The sequence below is a fragment of the Boleophthalmus pectinirostris genome, unplaced genomic scaffold, assembly GCF_026225935.1.
Source record: "Boleophthalmus pectinirostris isolate CB_2022bp ecotype Guang Dong unplaced genomic scaffold, ASM2622593v1 HiC_scaffold_1, whole genome shotgun sequence".
Classification (NCBI taxonomy): domain Eukaryota; kingdom Metazoa; phylum Chordata; class Actinopteri; order Gobiiformes; family Gobiidae; genus Boleophthalmus; species Boleophthalmus pectinirostris.
In genome coordinates, this window is record NW_026570970.1 from 32,360,494 (window position 1) to 32,383,170 (window position 22,677).

The 22,677-nt window shown below is 35.2% G+C and overlaps 1 protein-coding gene across 3 annotated transcripts; it reads right to left on the reverse strand.

The window, feature by feature from the left end:
• Nucleotides 1-3,263: 3,263 nt before the first annotated feature.
• On the reverse strand, nucleotides 3,264-22,421 carry LOC110160757 (solute carrier family 35 member F5). Of its 3 annotated transcripts, none has more exons than XM_055149789.1 (16): nucleotides 22,266-22,421; nucleotides 21,759-21,831; nucleotides 21,057-21,191; nucleotides 20,124-20,273; nucleotides 19,255-19,326; nucleotides 19,074-19,152; nucleotides 18,463-18,656; nucleotides 17,444-17,525; nucleotides 16,904-16,991; nucleotides 16,325-16,389; nucleotides 16,137-16,241; nucleotides 15,605-15,764; nucleotides 14,824-14,914; nucleotides 14,235-14,389; nucleotides 9,790-9,885; nucleotides 3,264-5,262 (listed from the first exon to the last, which is right to left on the reverse strand). In XM_055149789.1, exons 3-15 carry the CDS (start codon nucleotides 21,189-21,191, stop codon nucleotides 9,804-9,806), a joined length of 1,458 nt encoding a protein of 485 aa, XP_055005764.1. In that variant the 5' UTR covers nucleotides 21,759-21,831; nucleotides 22,266-22,421; the 3' UTR covers nucleotides 3,264-5,262; nucleotides 9,790-9,803. The 3 variants fall into 3 exon arrangements, with proteins under 3 accessions (XP_055005764.1, XP_055005760.1, XP_055005775.1); XM_055149785.1 differs by having other exon boundaries at nucleotides 21,057-21,196; XM_055149800.1 differs by having other exon boundaries at nucleotides 3,265-5,262; nucleotides 19,255-19,317; nucleotides 21,057-21,196.
• Nucleotides 22,422-22,677: the final 256 nt, after the last annotated feature.

Here is a 22,677-nt window from a genome sequence, read left to right on the forward strand (position 1 = left end):
GGGGTGTGATGCTAACTATAGGTAGCCTGATTCCATCAGCCGGTTTTACTTTGTTTCACTTCGTACAAACTGTCTGACATCACAGTGTTAGAATTAATTCGCTCAACAGCAGGCGGGTACTTTTTATTATTTAACCAATTGCTGCAATTTGATCCTGACGTATGTAATGCGCCGCTAACGGGGCTAACTGGTATATTAAGCTTTTCCCAAATCTTGTAGGAAGAAGGGCAATAACATCTTTCCCCTTGATGAAATTCACCAAACATTCTCTTTGTTACAGCTTTAAATCCTCGATCTCGGGAATTGTTGACAACACTGAATATATGACTCTTCGCTGATTGGCTGGTGCCCGAACTTGCACTTCCGGGGTTTTTGCGAACGATCCAGTGTATTCTGATACCTGACCTAGTCACTGGAGAGAAATGAAATTGAGCGGAGGCATGAGGTCACACCAGCCTGGCTAAATAGGCACGACTGTCTGAAGCTCTGTTCGACTACGATCTGACCATAAGTAAGTGACGTACATAAATTGGAACTACAACAAATTAGATGATTTGTATTGTTTAACAAGTTCTAGCTCACATTAGCCAACATTTTTACAGTTAGTCACTGTTAATTCTTTTGTTGAAAACCCCTAAACAGGACGTACTGTATGTAGAACACCCCCAGCGTGATGTCACTGCAAAGTATTCATATGATAGAAGCGGGAAGATCCACCACCTACTTGTCTTAAAAGAGATGTTATTGCTTTGTCCAGATTATTCATCACTAAGGCATGATACTGTCATTTATTATAATTACAAGAGATTTTAATGCTCAAAAGTACTTTGAAAAACTTGCATTCTTGGTGAGTGTGGTTGCCTCTCCACAGATCTGAACTGTAACTTGTCATGCTTGTCTACTTGGGGATAGACATGTTTTAAGAAGGTGCAACATTCTAAGCAAAGCATTAACATTTCCGTAGAGATGCAGGTGGTGGCCCTTTCCTCAGAAATGTTACATAAAAATTGCTTCAAAATGCACTGAATTATGGCAAATATGTATAATTGTTGCTTTTAAAACTCTGGCTTAAGTGATTAAAGTTTAAAGGACACTTATTATGCTTTATTATTATTTTCTGATCTGTATTATAATGTTTCTTTATCACATGTGTTTTGTTCCATTCACACATGTTTAACACACAAACCCTGCATATTTAGGCTGAGTTCTTCTCTCAAACGGAAAACACTCTGTTCCCACATTGTGATGTCATGTGGTAATACAGGAAGTGCTCAACTATGTTTTTAAACCCCATACACCTTCACAAGGATCATTTGGATAATTTCAGTCCTGGAAGTGCCAATCTCTACTGAAGAAAAGATAAAAAGTAGCTGTTAACTTGAAAATTATCACTAGATGACATCACAAAGTGGAACAGAGCATTTTTGACTTATAATGAAGTTGCTCAAGGTTACTCAGATATGTGTGAATGAAACAAAACATAAGTCCAGATATGTTTTTGAGGAAGAAACAACATTATAACCTGACTTAAAGCTCAGAAGAGTCCGTTTTGTGTAATGTAGAATCTTTAAACTCATCTTACATAACTGAAGCTCTCAAAGTGATTGGTTTGATCCTGGTGATAACAGTAGAAGTTGGTATAAGGGACACGAACAAGGACCATCTCATTTGAACTGGAGATCTTTGGAGTAAATCGGGTCTGAAGTAAATGTCAAAGTACTTAGAAACTGTAGGAGGATAGCCATGGGTCAACAGTGAGCCTTATAGAGCAGGGGAAGTTCAGACAGGAACAAGTTGTATTGAAATACAACAGACATTTACAGAACTAATAGGAAATACAATTATAGACTATTTCTGTTTAAATGTATTTTTATATATATTCATAGTGGTTCATACAATAATGAGGGAGGTCATCAGGTGACTTAAAGGGACAGTCCAGAATTTTGAACATAGGACCTCATTTCCTAGTGAGCCAGAGTGTTGGGAGATGTGTGGAGACACTTTTTTAAATATTCCATCCGGTCCTTGTATTTGCAGAGGTCGCTGGTGCTAGTCTAGTGCATGTCAATGGCCATAGTTATCCTGCCACTAAAAACAGTCTTACATACTCCACAAAACACCAGAAGCAAATCTATTATTACGTCAGACTGTCAACTGTAAATGTCTGTGTCAATAGAATAATGTTAGAAATAAAACTAACCTTGCATCGCATGAATCGTCGCATGTTAGGGACTATTTTCTCAGCAACAGCAGAATTTTACTTTGCCGTTAAGGTAGGTGCTGGATGTCAGTCCGCCACTGCCAAGCTTTCTCTCAGGAAGTACAACTCGCTGCTGCTCAGATATCCTTCAAATGCAAGGTTGGTTATACTTCTAAATTTATTCTGTTGACACAGACATTCATACTGACAGTTCGGTGTTTTTTCCATTGGCTTAATAAAATGTTTAAATAAGTGTCTTATTTGTCAAAGCAAAACTGTACTTCAAATTAGGTGGGCAGTATATCAAAAATGAAAAAAGTATTGAAAGGATTGTTTTAGATATGCAAAATATGAATATACCACTTACAGTATAATGAAAAATAATAATAGGTTGCTGAAAGCTGATTAAAAAAAATATTGCCTTTGAATAGAACTAGTGAAGTTTTCACATTTGAATTTTGGCTAACGTGAACCCAAATACAATAGTTGCATTTTTTGGGCTCATATTTCTTTCTTTTCTTTTTTTTTTAATCTATGTTACAATGTTACAATCTACGTTGATCCCTCAATCAAAAACAGACCCGGAGTTTTGTTTGGCTTCATTTAGATATCTTTAACACATAAAGCCTGCATATTTAGGCTGAGTTCTAAAACTGAAAACACTTCCACCTTGTGATTTCATGTGGTAATACAGGAAGTGTTCCACTGTGTTTTTAAACTCTACACATTAGCTTTAGCCATTTGGGTGATTTGAGGCCTGCTGCCTGTCTGTACTGATCAAAAAATAAAAGATAGCTTTTAACTTGAAAACTACCACTTCATGACATCACAAGGTGGAACAAAGAATTTTGAGCTTTGGAGATGCAGACATAAAAATAAAGGATTACTCAGACACGTGTGAATAAAACAAAACACAACTAAAGGGATGTTTTTGATTAAGAAACATTCAACAACATGGCTTAAAGTTCACAAGAGTTCATTTTGCGTAATATAACACCTTTAAGTAATTCCTGACTTCCTAAATTGAAACCAATGCAATAAAAAAAGTTTGACAAGTTTGAAAAGATACATTTTAATAGTGCACTGTAAATATGATGATAAAATTCTGGACTAAAACAATAAAATTACAGTGAATCACAGCCTTTAAATCTTCATTTAAGACACTTAAATATATAATGAAACTGCACTGAACCCAACAGAAAAGCACCATTTATAAAGTAATTTTTAAAAACAAACTCAAAACAAGAGTGCAGTTTTGACAGATTTAAGATGATTGGCAAACGTGAGATAACAAGTGCAACAGTAAAAGTCAATACAGTTTGTAGATCCATAAAAGGCGGATAGTGACTTCTGCGGTCAGTCCAGTCACGGCAATGAAAACACTCCATAAAACTGAACAATAAACTTCACAGAATGAGCCAGACAATATTGACAAAACTCCTTCAGCGTAGACACATGAGGCAACAGAAAAAACTACATAAAAATAACATAAAATTTTTACAGCTTTTTAAAGTCATTGGACGCTTCAAATAATCAATGAAATAAAATGTTGAAATTTTGAATTTTTAGAGAGTGTAAAATTATGAAAGATGAAGAGCTTAAGAGGACCTTATTATCAATAAATCAACCCGTTTCACCCCCAATAGATATAATAATAGCGCTAATAATCATGGAAAATAAATTCTCTGGAAATGTTCTAAACATTTTAAGTTGGCTCAAAAAGATTTTATACATAAGAATTTCAGTGATAGTTTAGGATTTTTTTAGGTAGATGCAACAAATTCAAACATAAATAAATCTGAATGAACCTTATAACCATAATAAAGCATAAAGAAGATAGACTTAAAGGTGCATTGTGTAACTTTTGTGGTTCCATGATGATACTACTGCTTTGCATGAAATGTTTCATAGGATTTTGTTACATAATTGAATAAATGCAGGGTAGTTGAGTTTCAAAACACTCAAATAAGTGTTTTAACTGCAAAATAACACCTTAAAACACAAACACAGTGCATTTCCATAGATCTGACACAGAACTTTTCACCTGCTTCTCTTCATAAAGATTATATCATACTGCGGAGCAATCCAGGCCAAGTATTAGCATCTCCATAGAGACAAGCAGGTGGTGGACTCTCATCCACAAAAGTTACATGTTACACCTTTAATTTCTAATGTGCAAATAGTTTATTAATTAAGTTTATAAGTTTATTTATTAAGTTTGTTAAGAATGACTCAGGTTTAGTAACTACTCAGTTAAATAGTTAGGAGTTAGTAACTACTTAATTAATATCCAAAGCCTGAGTCATTCTTAACGAACAATTTGTTAAGTCTTAGTTCATGCTTTACTAAGGTTCTTATTGTTTCACTTTTCATTTCACTTAAATTATCTTTTTTTTATTCTTATCTTTTGTCCATTGTCATGAACTGTGACGTATGAATTGTTTGCGAAACATCTGGGGACCTACTAAAGTGTAGAAGTGGAAGTGTTACCCTGTTACCTTTATACATTTGTCAGAAAGGGCCAAATACTGTATACCAACTTCAAGCAAGGGTTGGTAACTAACCAAATTATTAATAGCAAAACCCTGCCATTTGAGGATAGATAAAGCATTTATTTATGCCAGAATTTGTATAACATTGCAAAATTAGGCCCATATTACAAACTTGAGTCATTTCAACTTCACATGAGACGGCAAGTAAATATTAGTGTGCATTTATTTTTGCCTATACAGCAGCTATAGGGTGTTTTAAAGTTATAGGCAAATTGTACGGGGAACAATTAGTGGTATTATATATATTTAAACACAGCATTTTGGCCTTGTTTACAGCCATTTTCAAGTCGTACCATTTTGTTTTGGTCACATATTGATGACTGTCCAGCACCTTCAGTACTATCTAGTAATAGTAGAAAGAAAATCTGCAAATGTCCAAAACAGGCATGTAGTGTAGCTTGAGTCTTCTTCATAAAGTTAAATAAATAGTTGAATGAGGAGCAGGCACAGGTGAATGTCTCAGAGATTGTCAGTTCATTTCATCTCAGTCAGTTTAAACTCACAGGAAATCTGCAGGAGACAAGAAGCATTCAAAGAGTTAAAGGGTTAAAGCACAAATGGCATTTTTTTATTTTTTATTTAAATATCACTTTGTTGGATAGTACTTAATTAAATAATATTTATCATATTTTTACATCAGTTACATCAAAGTTTTCGATGAAATTTTGGTAAAAATGACAGGAAAAAGCAATCCTCTATCTATTCCTTTATCAATCCACAAAATTCCATTCAAAATGCAGGGACAATTTACACCAGAGGTCTCCAGCCTTTTTTCTCCAGCGAGCTACTTTCACAAAATGAAAATGCCAGAGAGATACTAGTTTTAGCGGTCACAAGTAATTGAGTAAATATAAAAGCCATGGCGAGCCTTAGGTAGGGTACAGTTAGATGTCTATAAAACATAAACCATTAGCCATTAATTAACAGGGTTAAGTAAGTAAACAGAGCTTTTTCACTGACAAAATTTCAAAACTTTGACTTTTTCATGACATTTCAGGCATTTAATCAATTTCAGTGTATGCAGCGCAATACATATAATTCAGAAATCCCTTGGCAAGCTACTTGGAAGGGAGTAGAGAGCTACCGCTTGGAAACCACTGATTTACACACATGGAACAAATTTTTTCCTTACTAGTTATGAACCACTTTTAATCATGTTGGGGCAAAAATTGTCTTTATATAACTTAACATGCAGGCACTGTTTTAATAGGGTTGTGCAAAAATACTGAAATATCGATATAATGTATCGTTTCAAGTGATGATACAGTATCGCTATCGTTGGCTGCTGTATCGATATATCACCAAGTGTATTTTTGGTATATTTTACTCAATTATTTTGTTACAGAGCTACAGTTTTGTTGCTTGTTTAGTGGAAGGAAACTTGTTTATGCGACACATTTGACATTTTCACTGTATTGATTTGATTAAAATGGGTGTGTTTCATATGAACATTGAACAAGCGATGCTTTAGCCAGTATTTTTTATTGAACCATACCGAATTGATTTAAAATATATCCTATCGAATCGAAAGTGCAATGTATTGAGATATGTATTGTATCGTGGCCTATGTACTGAGGAATGTATTGTATCGGCAACTTCTTAATGATACCCAGCCCTATGTTAAAACTTGTTGTCGTAGCAATTAACAATCCTAAACAAAATATTTGATCTTCTGACTGGCCAAAACTCTTCAAAATGTCACCTATGAACAGAAAGCTGAATCTCCTGAATTATTCCACTGGGAAATTTTAGTCTAGCATGTTCTATTGTTGATTTGTAGTTACAGTTTTGGGGGTATTTGGGCAAGAAACACACATTATTCTACATCATACTACTGGAAATACGAAGGCCAATGCGTACAAAATATTCTAAAAAGTCATCTTGCAGCCTCAGCTAATACTGCACATTTATCTGCCAATATTGTGAGATCCTGATGACTAGTAGCTCAACACCAGATCTTCAGACTGGGATGTGCTTAATTTGTGTTTTGAGTAGCGCACCACGTCTGACAGACCGCTTTAACTCCAAATCACTTTGTTGTCGTTCGGTTCTGAGTCCTCGATTAGAGCCACATGCTGAGCTCCAAATCTGCCTTCACCTCCTCCTCTCAGCTTTTCCTTTCAGTTAGAGAGACAGATACGAAAATGCCTGACCAAACTACAGTGTATCTTGGAAAGAGAGAGAGAGAGAGACAGGGAGAGAAAAAGAGAGAGACAGACAGGGAGAGAAAGAGAAAAGGAGTATGTGAGAGTAAGATAGAAAGATAAATAGACAGATAGCGAGAGATGGATAGATAGATAGATAGTTGGATAGAGAGAGAAAGAAAGAGAGAGATGGAGAGACAGAGACAGAAAAAGTAAGAAAAAGAGAGAGAGAGAAAGAGAGAGAAGGAGTAAAACAGAGTAAGACAGAGATATACATAGATAGCGAGAGATAGATAGAGAGATGAAGAGAGACAGAAAGAGTAAAAGAAATAGAGAGAGAGAAAGAGAGAGAGAGTAAGATAGAGAGATAAACAGATAGCGAGAGATGGACAGATAGATAGATAGATAGATAGCGAGAGAGATGGAGAGAGAGACTGAAAGAGTAAAACAGAAAGAGAGAGAGTAAGATAGATAAATAGATAGCAAAGGATGGATAGAGAGAGAGAGGTGGAGCGAGACAGAGAGAGACAGAAAGAGTAAAAGAAATAGAGAAAGAGAGACAGACAGAGTAAAAGAAACAGAGATAGGGAAAGAGAAAGCGGGAGAGAGAGAAAGAAATGGAAAGAGACAGAAAGAGTAAAAGATAGAGAAAGAGAGAGTATAAGAAGGGGTGAGAGAGTGTGTGTGCGTATGTGCATGTGTGCGTATGTGTGTGTGTGTGTGTGTGTGTGTGTGTGTGAGATATAGAGACAGAGAGTAAGAGAGACGTATAGATAAAGAGATGCAGGGAGAGAGAGAAAGAGACAAAGAAATATAAAGACAGATAAAGAGACAGAGAGAGATGGAGTAAAGGAAATAAAGCATAAAGACAGACATAAAGAGAAGGTGATAGAGAGATAGATAGAGAGAGAGAGAGAGAGATAAATCTAAATATTTAAATAGATAGAGACAGAGAGAGACAGATAGGCAGACTAGGACAGAGAGAGAGCGATAAGCAGGGAGAAACAGAAAGCATATAGATCTAGAGCTAGAGAGAGACAGAGAAAGAGATAAAGAGGAGAGAGAGAGAGAAAGAGAGTAAAAGAAATACAGAGAGGAAGCCCAAAAGAGAGCGAGAGAGACAGGGAGAGAGAGAGAGATAGATTTGAGAGAGAGATAGGGAAAGAGACAGACAAAGAGAGATGGAGTAAAAGAAATACAGTGTGACACAAAGATAGAGTGATAAACTTACAGAGATACAGAGAGATAATTATAGATATTTAAATAGATAGAGACAGAGAAGAGAGAGAGACAGATAGACAGGCTAAGGAGAGAGAGAGAACTAAAGATACATAGACAAACAGATAAACTTTGACTTGCCAAAACATTTCTTACATGACCATTCTAGCAACATGAAATTACATCTAAAAGCCATGAGAGATAGAGAGAGGAAGATAGACAGAGACAGAGAGATGTGGTTTTGGCAGTGGGTGGCCTGGTTGAGTCTTAAATATTTAGGACATGATCTTCCTGTCCAAGTCATGGCTGTCTAAACTCCAGAGGTGTCGGACACAAGAGGAGACAGACATGCTGAAGATTGTGAAATGGTGGAAACTGCTCCTCACTAGTTAAAACTCACTTGGGCTTTTGGTTGTTTTCAAGTCGCAGCATATACCACCTATATCGTGTACTGGTGATTCTTTAGTCATACATCTGATAACTGGTATATTGGTAACTATTTTTTCTTGTTTTAATGGCAGAATTACCCTATAGAAGCTTTTAAGGATGCATAATTTACTACAAAATCCAGAAATCCAGAATGATATCTCTCTGTATTTTCTCAGGGTGTCCCCGGATTTGACTACTCCAAATTTAAGACTTTTTAAAGACCTTTTTAAGACCACTTAAATGAAAATTAAGACCAACGTCGCACCCATTATACAGGCGAAAAATACCAGGTCTAATTCTAATAATGACCAACCAACTACAGGTACTATATCTAGAATCTAAGGCTATGTTTATATGATGACGGTCCTAACAGAAGACAAAGAAGTGGCATAGCGTCTTCACTTTTTATTCCACGTTTAGACAAGCATTTTCAAGAGGAAATCTGCGTGCATACAGTGATGCAAAAGTGTGTGGAATTGGATTGGGTATGCATGCCAGGCGGCTCGGTGGTGACGCTCGGTGGTAACGCTCGGTGATAATGTGGACAACATATTTTTAAGGCCTTTTAAGGAGTTTTTCAGGCCTTAATTTAGGTACATGAAATTTAAGACTTTTTCAAGACTGTTTTTATAGAGATGGACGTCAGTTTGTCCCCCGTGCCCTCCCTTACATCTTGATGATTTTATTTTATTTTTTTTGTGACATCACATTTCCCTCACCTCAGAACAGAGATAGTACTTCGCTCATGTGTGGTATTTTTCCTTAGCGGCCATATTTGTTTTGATATTGATATGGACAAATTCACCAGTGAACAGACTCACATCTTCGCAAAGTAAGGAGTGTGTTTCTAGATCACAGGCAAACTACAAAGAGCATTTTATAATCCGTTTTATAATTTTACAATTCAATTAAACTTTTAAAACTGAAATAATTAGAAGTGATTGTGTACCTCCAGGGGTATGAAGCTATTGTGAAAGAAATAAGAAAGAACGAAGTTTTTGTATACTGACAGAGAATACATTCAACTTCGTGTCAATGCCAGTAGAAATAAAGATACTAACCATAAACCAGGTCATAACATCTGCATTTCCACAGATAAAAGGTACAATCTGATGCAGTCTATGAGCTCAGTTTTGAACTATGGGCAGTTTAGATTGTTATGATATCACGTGAACCAAAACTATAATAACAGATGAAATGACCATGTTGAAAATGGAAAAAGTGTGTGTTTTGGCTTTGTCCTTACCGTGACTGGTCTGATCAGGAGCAATAGTCGGCCTCGTGTGGAGAGATGGTGTTTAGAGGAATCAGACTTTCGCACTGTTCACTGTCGTCTGGGAGTCTGTAGACACAAAGAACCAACTGTCAATCAAGCCGATGCTCTCAATGAAGACAACACAGATCTATATAAACATGCTTCAACCAGACAAAGTAAGGACGGGCTCATCTGGGGGGAAAGCCTGAATAAATTACTTAAAAGGTGGACCATGGAACTTTTCTAATCAATGGTCTGTCACCTGCTGTCTCGTGTTCCACAGTATGGCATTAAACTTATCGCAATCAAATTACAGGCCAGATCTGTGGAGAGGTAAGTCTGCTCATTTTGAACAATAAAAATGCCTATAATTGAATAAATGCAGTATAGATGTGTGTAACGCCATTTGCTTATCTCAATGGACATTTTATTGCTCTGACAGGAATGTTACACAGTATGGTATTAAGCATATCTATGTTGTATTTGTGAATGAAATTTGCCTTTCCATAGATCTGACCTGTAAATTGGCCTGATGAGGTCACCTGCTTGTCTCCATGGAGTCAGTCAATGCTATACTGTAGTGTAGAACAAAGTGCCCTCCACCAGAAAGGTTACATAGTGTACCTTTAAATGTCACACTGTGTAATATTCCAGGAGACAAGAAGGCAGCAGACCCCTCGATCAGAAAATGTAAATAGTGTACCCTTACAGTATACACTAATAAGAATCATGGTTTACACTTGGACAAGTTTCTCAAAGTGCTAGTTTAGGCCATTATTCATTAACTTCTGTAGCTAGCTGTTAATCTCTGCCAAATACCTTTTCAACCACCATTACCAATCACACACACAGCATTCACATAGGAGATTTGGGTTAAGTGTCTTTCCCAAGTATACTACAACAGTATGAACTGGTTTGAGCTGGAATATAACCTCCAAGACATCCACTCCACAAATTTAACCCATTTCAGGGATATTTAATAGTTCGGTGTTACGGGCAATGCCAAAATAGACAGTTCTTTTCTCTCCAATGTGAGAATAAAAAAGAAAAGAAGCAAAAGGTGTGCTTGTTTTGGCATTTACACCATATTGATCCTATCCTTTTAAAATTCACCTACTGTAGTCTTTGAAAGGCTTTGACTGCAGCTATACATTATTATTGCTCAGGCAGTTGCTTCTAAACTAAAGACAGTTTTGAAAAGTGGATTATGATAAGGCAGCCAACTCAAATCTCAAACAAATGATTAAAAAGTTTAGTTGTTTAAATCTGTAAATACTATTAATGGGGACAAAAATCCAATTGCAACATTGGGCGGCAGTAGCTCAGTTAGTAGAGCAACAACCTTCAATCAGAACACTGATCTGAAGGTTGGTGGTTCGAATCCAGCTCTCGACATAAACATCACAGGTTGAGAGGTCAGATCCACTGACCCACGGGTTGGCTGGTGATTCCAGCTCCCTCGGATGAATGCTGTCATTGTGTCCTTGGGCAAGACACTTAACCCACCTTGCCCACAGTGTCTGCGTACAGTGGTGTATGAATGTGTGTGAATGGGTGAGTGGTTCCTTGTTGTAAAGCGCTTTGAGTGCCTTGAAGGTGGAAAAGCGCTATAGAAAAATGTGACCATTTACCATATACTGTGATATACAGATTTGCAATTTATGTTTTAAAGGTACAATTCTACTCAGAGAGCCCACTGTAAACTCCAGGAGCACTGACATTTGAGAGAAGACAGAAATATGAACTGATAAACTAATACTAGAAACTGATGCATTTCTATAAAAAGAGGTTGTTTGCAAAGGACATTCTATTATGAAAATAATTGCAGCCTTTGCTATTTAATAAGTGTGCTCAATTTTGCAATTGTGATTCAATTGTGTTATATAGTGCTGGCCTAAAACTGTTTAACAGTTCCACATGCATCACCCTTTGATGATAGATACCAACAACTGTGTTTTTCTGCATTAAATAAATCAGCTCTACAAGGGGCATACAGAATCAAGTTGAATGAGCTTTTAACCATGTTATGATGATGTTATGTTGTATTTATACTGATTTGTGCATGTTTGAGTAATCCTCTGTGGCCATCAGTGTTTCCCATACATTTTGTTATGACAAGGAGGCACAGATTACTTTCATTTGAATTATTTCATCTAATTCAATTTGTGAAGTGTAAATATCACTTACTCCCTATAGTTAGTCATCAAATGTCAAGTTTGTGGTACTACAATGAGCAAAAGCTAAAGCTATGTTAACAGTTATATTTAATATTTCATATTCAAATTTACTAAATTTTAAAAAAATTTCAAGGTCAGTTTTACCGATTCCTATACCACAATGATAATTTAAAAAAAATTTAAAAAAGGATTCTAATGTCAATTTAATGGTCCTTGGATACATACAAGTCTAAGTGGTCTTATACTTCTCATACAGCTCAAGATCTTTCTAAACCTATTCAGGAAAGGTTAATTTCTGTCCTGTGAATGTGACTTGTTTAGGAGACCTGCTACAATGAGTATCTAGTTTGATAGTTTTAGTACAACCCTAATTTGTGCAAGTTATTCTTCATCAAACATTACTATCAAATAACTCTTAAGTCTTCTAGTCTTCTAGTCTTTGGAGTGTTCGGTTTTGAGTTTTCTGATATTTCACAGCTCTTTGCACAGAGACCAGGTGCTTAATTAACTCAGGCCCAGATGTGTTTGTGTTGAAATCCTCCATTTGAGAGACTGTGGAGGGGCGGCTCACCATTAAGCCTCAGTGTCTGTTTACCCTTTTAGAAAATGCCAAAGTAACTGCGTTTGGTGGAAAATCGCTGTCTGGACCTGAGCTACATCCGCCAAACACAGACAGAGATGTGACCAATGTATTAGTAATACAGGATTAATTTGTAATAACAAGATAACAGAAGAGCAGATGTTTGCTTTCAAACTAAATGTTTCAGTTCAGAAGTCACTTTTTCCCACTGAGTTTAAGGAAAATTCATTCAGGGCATTTCAAACTGCTTCATATGTACCATTTTATGTAAGCAGTTTTTGCTTAATAAATTGGTGACATTTTCAAATCTTGTCAAAAATATCAATATTGAGTAAGAAAATTTAAAATGACATTATATTGTCTAAATATATACAATCATTAATCTTAAGCAAAATCTGTATTGAGAATATGGAGTTAAACATGTACTGCATTATGAGTTCAAAGTAGCTTAGACATATCTAGAAAAAACTTGCATTCTCTGTGAGAGGTAGCCTCTCCACAGATCTGACCTATAACATGACCTGTTAGTGTCACCTGCTTGTCTCCATGTTTCTACATATGTTTAATGAAATATTACGTCTCACTTAATATAGTGCTTTTCCATATCCAAAACAGTATAACCCCAAATGTATAATGTTAAGTGCTAGCATTTAGTACATTTTGAATTCATTTGTTTAATGGTTTAGTCACTGAGCTGGAATGAAACTGAGACAGCATAAAGTTAATAATTATTGCCAGTCCTTGAAATGACAGGGATGTGCAAACAGGGACATTAATCTTTGTATAAAACAATGTGTTACCTTAAAAACAACATAGGCTAATAGAGTGAAACACATTTTTCTGTTCATTTTGTGTTAATAATACATAAAACAATATAAGTAGTGTATGTTACAAGGAGGGATGCATGGATACTGGTAATGGATATTGGCATCAATATAGAAAAAAATGCTGGACTGATATCCTGTTTTGTCCTACAAATAGACGTAATAAGACATTGTACTGATTGATGCATTGTCTTAATTGTAAGCTGCAGTTTTGTGTAGCTCACTGTCTGAACAATATTGGCCTTTGGTGCTAAAAACAAACAAACAAACAAACAAAAAACCCGAAAACATTCTCTTCATATACATAATGTAGTACAATGCTTAATAAATCTAAAAGAAGCAACAGCAAATTTTACTCCCAAAACAGTTATTATAATACAATTTTACAATTTTGTATTATAATACAAATTGCCTGGTAACAGTGTGGGCTGTGCAAATAGAGAAATTTTAATTGCAATTCAGTTATTTCTTTTCAATGATCAGCTATGGTCTTTTTAATAAAAAGGCTCACAGCCTGTCTTTGCTAAAAGCATGTGGTTTGGAGCTCAGACTTTGCATGAAGCAATCTGACTATTTTTTTGTGTTAAATGACAGTTTTTAAATGTTTATGTTCAGGAAATTAATATTAATTTTTAATAAGGCAAAATCTAATAGAAAAACAAAAACAGGACTGTGATCTTTCAATATTTCTTTGTCATTTTGCCCAGCCCTAAAATAATCTATATGTGTTTCAGCCTCCTGTTATGTGGTATTTTGAGAGCCATTCAAAAGATATTTTGGTTTAAATTGTTTATTGCCATGACAACAGTCCTAATTTTTCATAATGCTGAAACCTGTGTATGCCCTGACTTTTACCTCTGCAGCCGATGTTTTCTACAGATGAAGCTGTAGACCCTCCTCAGTCCCACCAGCACCGGGTCCCAGTTGTTGTAGTGGCACAAAAGAGTTGCAATGAAGAAGGAGAGGAACACGGGGATGGCTCCGGCGAAAAACAGCCATGAGAAACGCACCTGTCAAACACCAGAGGGCACTAATCAATGTATCTGATGATAAACTACACAGCAATAAAGCTAAATAAAACATTATTTGTGCCTAGAATATCACTTTGATTGAAATTCCAAAAGGAAAATCATACAGTGCAAGGGGTTAATAAAAAGAGGTCATGTGGGAGCAGTATGGGCTATAGGCTGAAAAAATGCATCCATCCTTCAAAATATTCTGGAGTGATTAGTATTATAATTATATTTCTAATTTGCCATTTTTACTCCACTGGTACATAATTAAGCTTAAAATAAATATTGAGCCCAAAATTACAATGAAATGGTTCAAAAAAATATCAGAGAAATAGTTCTTTGCTAGTTAACTATTATTATGAACTTAACAAATTAATATGATATTCCTTGCAGTGCCCTCTCCTGGTAGCTTAGCTGTAGTGCAGTCTTACCTTCTGCATACAAATGTCAGCCATAATAGAGAGAGGGATAGTGAGGCTCAAAGCCAATGTCCCAATTAGAGATGAAGTGAGGAAACAGCCCCTAGAGAGAAAACAGGTTTATAACATCACTCAGAAATAAATCAACAATTTACTGCATTATCAAAACTAAATAGGTATTCATGAGTGTTTCATTTCAAGCATGTCCAGACACCAATAATGGCTCCCTCATTACTCTTGCTCAAGGACACAACAGTATGCACTTGTTAACTTTGTGGCAGTGGAATGTCACCTGCATGATTGCATGGAAATTAAAGCCATTTCAGAACATTCCCCACTTCTGTACAATATATGTTTTATGTCTTACTGTGGCAAACAGGAGGAGGTCTTCGTCGAGGCCAAATGAGAGTCAGGTTTGACAAGTAGGTGACTAGGCCAGTTATAGGTCTGTAGGGTTGTCAAAACTCTAAAACTAGTATCTAAACTAGATGGTCATTTGAGCAAGTATCTCTATATCTACACATAAACAGTTTTAGAATGATCACATGGTAACATGAAGAATGTATTATTACTTTGAGATGAAAATTCTGTTCTGTTGTCTAAAACAGAATGATAAATTTTTAAATTATCATCGTGGTATTGGAATCTGTAATCTGAGTATTGAACCTATTCGTTAGTATCGAAATGGAGTCTGAAATTTTGTATTGTGACAATACTATAGGTCAGATCTCTGGAAAAATTACCCTGCTCACTGTTTTTTGAGTTATTTTTGAGAGAAAAACTAGCCACTCACCACAGCCACAGGAACTCAGACAGTACAGTTCCTATGAGTCCGTTGATGAGGATGTAAGTCCAGACCAACTGACTCGGGAGCTCAAACACCTCAAACCCAGTGTAATGAAGAAGAAGGAACCCCGGCCACAAGAGGAGCAGGTTAAACAGACCCACAAACCCTGAAAACACAGTTATATAAGCATAAAACTGAATACAAGAAACTAAAGAAATTATATTATGCAGACATAAGACACTGGATAGTAATAATACAATCATGAAATTTTGGTGAAAAGTAAAAAGTGGATAAGGAATGAATAGATATTATAAATTGGGATAATAAATAGGAATATGCATATTATTCACAGCTTCTAAGACTTGCTAGCAAGCTTAAACAAATTAAACTTGATATCTCTCTTTATAAATGAGAGAAATTTTGAAACTGTTAAAAAAAAAGGGAAAAAAACTTGCCACTGCAATAATGTTTGATAAATAAATAAAATAAACATAAAATGCAATTTTAAAAAATACAATATAAAAAAACAGTTTATTACCAAAAAACATTGGGATGTCCAGTTTATCCTCCCGATCTACTCTTCTCTTTATCATCACAATGTACACAGCATAAAGCACGGCTCCAGCCAGGGACCACAACGAGCCTGAAGTCAAAATAGACAGTATGGTTATTAAAATGATACTAAAAGGAAAATTTAATTAGCAATACAGTAATTTCATGATTTACCTATAGCGCCCTTCTCATCATGGTTGTCCATACTGGAAAGACTGACCAGAGCTACTCCCCCCATACTGAAAAAAGAAACAAGGCATATATATTAATTAGGTGAATTATAACTTACACTAGGTTATGGATAGAGTATACTTTATTGTCCCCAATATTATAACAAAGAGACTTGTGTAAAATAATGCAAAATTATATAGATTTGTATGTGCAAGTGGAATTAAAATATATCCTGTGTATTTGGTGAATCTGTAAAAAGTCACATTCAACAGTAAAGTCTGTTTTAGTAGCCTGGGACAAAGACCAGTGGAAAATAATGCCGCAAACAAATACTCAAGGACTAATTCATTAATCAATACTACAAAAAAATGTGAATGCACAGAAATATGTTTAAACACAAAATCAAATGTATTATGTTATGTTTTATCACAGAAGTATTAAACAAAAATACATGCATGTGATTTTGAGGAGATCATTTGTTTCCAGGTAATTTTTTTTTTCTACAAGGCCCAGTCTAGTTGTCTCAGTAAATAGTTGTGGTCTTTATTACAACATTATTACCAAGTTTGTTTGGTCACACACCTTAAAGCCACAGCCAGCAATTTGGATAAAGTGAACCGGTCACTGCTGTTACTGGGGAAAATGGCCGCTAAGATGAGAGTAAACAGACCTAAATGGGACAAACAAAGAGAAAAGTAAGATAAAGATTTACAGGTTAGACTATTCTATGCATAAAAGCTTAATTGGCACACCACAACTTGCACAAGAATTATGATTAGACTAATACAACTAATAACAGCATCTATATTTTGTAAAATGGAGGCTTTAACTACAGTAAAAATGCTTTTCTTATGTGTAAATGCCCCTGCATTTTGGATAAAATTGTCTGTGTTGATGGCATAGGTAGCACTGCTTCGTGCACTTTTCTTCTCAACTGTTTTCTACAAACTGCTGCCAAACCAATTTAAACTCTGATGAATATTTACCATAAGTATTCCACCAAACCAAGTTAGAATTCAGTAAACATGAAAACCTGTCATATGCACTTTAACACATTTCAGAAACAATAAACTAGCTGTGACTAATACATTCTTGTCCTTTGTAACAGAGAAGCCAGTTCACCTGAAGTTGAGGACAGTATGTTGACTATAGCCACTTGTGTGTCAGACAGGGCTTCCTGATATGAGAGATTTGCAAGAAACCACTGAAAGACAAACAAAGAACAATGACCCTGAGAGACAAAGGCAACACGTAGTTACAGCAGAGCAAAACACATCACAAGGCACTGGACCTTTGAATACTGTGACTGTGATAAGAATGTGTACTTTTTTTTTTTTTTTTTAATTCAGATTAAGTTCACCTTTAAACATGTCTAGGAGTATTAATATTTGAAATAACTCTGATATAAAGACTTAAACTAACACAAGAGTGCATTTATAGCATAGCATGTTAATACATACAAAGAGAAAATAGAGGGTTTCTATAGAGGACATTGTATGACCAAATTTCAGTCAATTCAGACAATTGAAAATGGATTTTAATTTGATTACTAGTCATTTTACCCTTACAAAAAGATGTATGATATTTTTTTACAAAATTATTTGTAAAATAAATTTCATAGTTTCTAACAATAATAAAAGATATAGTGCTTATAGTTGTCCATAATTAGTTGCTACTTCTTCTCTGGGTAAATTGGCAAAACTTCTCCTAAGGGCTTCCCCATTGTTATTTTATATCCAATACATTCTGTGAATGAATATGATATAATCTAACAGTTAGGCTGCAAAATTAATTGCAATCAAAATGAAATTGTAATTTGAATGGATTAAACATTTTTGGCTAAATTATTGAAGTGCGATAATTCCTTTACTAAATATTTCTAACAACAAAGTATCCTGCCTTATTCTGCATAAAAATGGCTAACCCTGTAGTTTACAACTGTACAAATGTTCTAAACTATCGCTTCTGTAATTGCTTCAGTTCATATTTCCTTTTTGTTAATTCTCCTGGACATGCTAAAAACTTTAAACAGAATTCTATTATTAAAACATTAATCACAATTGAAATGCTTGTCAGAAAAATAGAAAATAAACATTTTTGTTCAGCTCTACTAAACAGAAAAATATATAATTTTTACTGACCACAAAGCAGAAAAAGAAACTGATTTTGGCCACATCAGTGATAGTGAGTTTCCCCACAGTCTGGAGCATGGCCTCGTGATCTTTAGCGGCCGGATAGGACATTCGAGACAATTTGGCCTCCAGAGCTTGGGTGGAGGGGAGCTGTCGGACCTCCATAATGTTACTGAAACGAACACGCTGCTTTTTGGAAGATGCTGCAGGGAACAAAGCAAGAAAGGGGGTAGTACATGACTAAATAAGTAAATGATATGAGACAAACAAGTGAAATGAGTCAAAACATCAGGAAAGGAAACACTTTATGGTAAATGAAGTTATCAGATGTTAAAGACCATTTTTAAACAGGGGGTATTTAACTGTTCACCATAGACTGTATAAAGAAGTGGACTAAGTGTGGTGTCACCTACAGCATGAGTCAAATAAAGCTGACATGTTGTATCTTAAATTTATTCATAGCATCTTTTAATATGGTACTGAACAGTTAGATTTAAGGTTTATTTTATTTATTTTTCTTTTTTTTGTGTTGATGTTTCTGCTGTTCTTGTCCTTTGCATTGCATTGGACAAATAATGGTTCTCTTATCTTATCTTATCTTAAGTAAATCTCCCACATACTTTCACAGTCTCCAATTAAACTGCAGGAAGTCTCATTTGGGATGTCCTGGAACTTGACTGGAACATATAGTGGTTCACTCTAGACAAAAGGAGAGGCAGAGAAATGAAAGAAATCAAATGCATTGTTAGTTTCAAATTAGACATTAAAATATTAGAATAAAGTTATACATTTTTAACATACCAAACAGTTGTCACCAGCTGTATCAGTGTTGCAGCGAGCGAAGTAGGCCTCTGCATCTGCAAACTGGAAAAGCTAATATTTAAAATAGAGGATTACAATTTACAAGTCTGTTGATATAGGGACTTTCAGGACATTTCCACTTCATTTGCTTATTTGCTAGAACTGAAATGAAATAAAATTGTTGAAGTGTATAGTTTTTGAGTTTTAATTTATTGAGTAAGACCAAGATTTTATATAAGCCAGTCCTAAATGTGTGAACAAATTTCTTATCTTATATCTTACAAGTATCGGTGCATACGTAGTCGCAAAAATTAGATAGTACATTTGAATTGGTTTTACTGAATTTGGATTTATTTATTTGAGATGTCTTGCCATCTCGTTTTCGAGGGGGGTCCTCATTACTAGTTTAACTTGACTTACAAATAGGTTGGGGGTGCAATTTCAGCTCCCAAAGATTAAAGCTATTGTTGTGTTCTTGGGCAAAACCTTCCGAACCTATCTTGCCCCCAGTGTCTGCATACACTGGTGTATGAGCGTGTGTGAACAGGTGAGTGGTTCCTTAATGTGAAAAAGGTGGAAAAGAGCTATATAAAAATGTGACAGTTTACTATTTACTACTACAATTTACTACTATTTACAATATATTCTGGGGTTCAGTATTTATCGAATGTATATTTTCTTAGAGCAAAAATATGTAAACTCTCCCCACTTTTACTAATACAATAGATACAATACTGTAAAAGGCTGATGGTTTACTGAGATTATCTTGCATTATTGTGGTGGAAGTAGGTTTAATATTATGGTATACCGCAGTACATCTGTGTAGCAACACATGCTTCAAAATATTTCATTGCGACAGGCCCACTTACAAAAGCAGAGTGTCTTCTCTTGATTGTCCCAGTGCACTGCTGCCTCCAAGGCCTCCATAACAAGAACCCCAAAAGATACAGCACAAACATGGAGGTCTTTGTGAATGTGCTGAAAAAGGGCTTGTTGTACTCCTGTTGCTTGAAAATGTACTGTAGGGTAAATAAACAGGAAAACAACATTAGGTACAATGAATGAATGAATGAAGTTGTCATTTCGATGTATGCTAGTGCACACAAATCAATGGAATGTTGTTTGTCATCAGTTAAAAACAGTACATTGACATTCACAATAATAATAAATAGAATAGCAATGGATAGAAATATTTCATAATACTCAGACTCACGGAGCACATAGCCATAAACTAAATAGCTAGCTACTTCATCACCTCCAACTTCACTCCAAACACTTGGGTTCAACAACATTTGTACAGGTTTGTTTATTCTTTAAAACATCTCAACTGCACAATCAGTTTAATCCTGATCTCAAGACCGACATGTTTCCATTGAATGGATCATCATAGGGCGGAAATAGCAAATGGGGTTAACTGCTTATAAAAAATAATCCAAAACAATTAAAATTGACTAAAGTTCCTTTCTTAATTGTTTTAGAATTGTTTTAGAAATATGACTAATTACTGACAAAAATGATTAACAGTCATCAGTAATCATTGTTTAAAAATAAATAGGACAAAATTGTACTTTCCTGAATAGTTTGAGAATAGTTTTGATGTATAAGAGCTACAGTATAAGGCCACTTATACTGTAGAAAAACTACTATAATTTTGTGTAAAATGACATCATTATGCCTAACAAACGGTATGTTGTATTGAAATTGTTAATGACTATTGAACCTTTTCCTTAGTATTGAAATAGTAAGTGTTGGTATTGTGACCACACATTAAGAGAGTAAATGGTAGTTAACAGTGATCTTACTGAGGTGAGCTCGGAGGAGGCCACCCAGATGACGTCAACAAGTAGCAGGATGACGACGCCGAGAGCCATCCGCCGCCGCTGCACCGTAGAGCTGCTCTGAGCGCTCATACGGTTCATCACAAACACCCACTCCATCTGCACTAAGTGAACAAGCACAAAGTCAGAAACAATGTTCAGCTTTTGTACTGGGGAAGTGAGAACAAATGTTCTTTATATCAGAGAGCTGGGAACTGTGTAAACATTGTTAGAGCACTGAATAAATGCAGAAACTAATAATCATTTCTAACAAGATTGGATTCCGGGAGAACAATATAGAAAGTTACAAGGCACTGTCACCATAATGAATGATAAAAAGCACAACTTTTCCTCAAATAAATTCTTTTTAAATTGAACTTATGCACATTATTATTCTGTTTTGACATCATAAAGGGAAAGGTCCAAAAGAGGTCTATGCCAAATACCAACAATGAAAATACAGTAAAAAATATTTTTAAAATTAAACAAAAAACAATATAATAGTAACAATGTCATGCTCCCCTATAGCTTCAGACTAGCACAATGATTACATAAGTTTATGATCTCTGCACTGTAGAGTAGAACTGTTCTATATAAAAGTACATAGATTGCTAAAGATTTTCTTAAATTGGACAGTAAGCCATTAAAAGCTTGGTTCATTGATTTAATAGATCTAACTTGTCTTACCTTCTCCAGCTGTGTGACTGCAACAGATGAAGCTCCTAATATTGATATAAATTCACTTCATTTTATTAGACATCTGTTGGAAAGAGATAAAAGTAACAACATAACAATCAAAAACAGTTGCATTAACCCTTTTGACAAACAAGGTACACAATAATAGCACTGTAGCTAGAGATTTCAGTCAGTGGATTTTATACCCACACTGAACTAAACCTAAATCGTTATCAAAGTAAGTAACCTGACCCTAACTAAACCTGTGTAAGGCATTTAAGCTAGCTGTCTTAGCTTTAAAACGACACCACTGTCTCAAGAAGCTCTACAAACAACAACATATTTTATTATCTTTGCGTTTAAACAAAAAAACAAAAATCATATGCTAGGTGTATTTAAATCAAAACATGCAAACGAAATCCATATGCAACATAATGCTCATGGCATTTAAAGTTTGCAGGGCTAACCAAGGGCTACACTTCCTTGTTAAGAGTCAAATAAGCTTTAATATAGAGTTACCTGCACGTAGAAAGTTGTCGATCGATTTTTGCCATTATCGATTTGACAATTGTAAGTAGAAATCGAAATATTGATGAAGCGATGGTCCTTTTTACGGTAAAGAAATGATTGACAGTCTTCGGTTGTAAACACTAGCACACACCCGCCCGCTCCGTAATCAGCTGACATCACTTATGATGCGCTGAGAATTCTGGGAAAATGAGTTTTATGCTACTGTTTCCCCTAACTGTAAACATGATTAAATATATTAAATATATGTATTAAACAAAACACAGACATATTTTTATAACGTTATTTTACTGTATCACTCTTATATGTAAATTGTTTTTGCAGTTCATATTTAAATTATAGCTTTGTTCTAATACCAAATAAAAGGTTTATTTCATCTTTTTATTTTAATAATTAATTCAAA

Bases quoted from the DNA above. Each gene is read 5' to 3' on its own strand.
- LOC110160757 (XM_055149789.1), bottom strand. From the start codon at position 21,191: ATGGAGTGGGTGTTTGTGATGAACCGTATGAGCGCTCAGAGCAGCTCT. The intron at 17,526-18,462 runs GTCAGTAAAAAT...TTTGTCTTTCAG, and splicing joins GTTTCTTTTTCTGCTTTGTG to TGGTTTCTTGCAAATCTCTC. The intron at 16,390-16,903 runs GTGTGTGACCAA...TTCTTTTTTCAG, and splicing joins TTGCTGGCTGTGGCTTTAAG to TATGGGGGGAGTAGCTCTGG.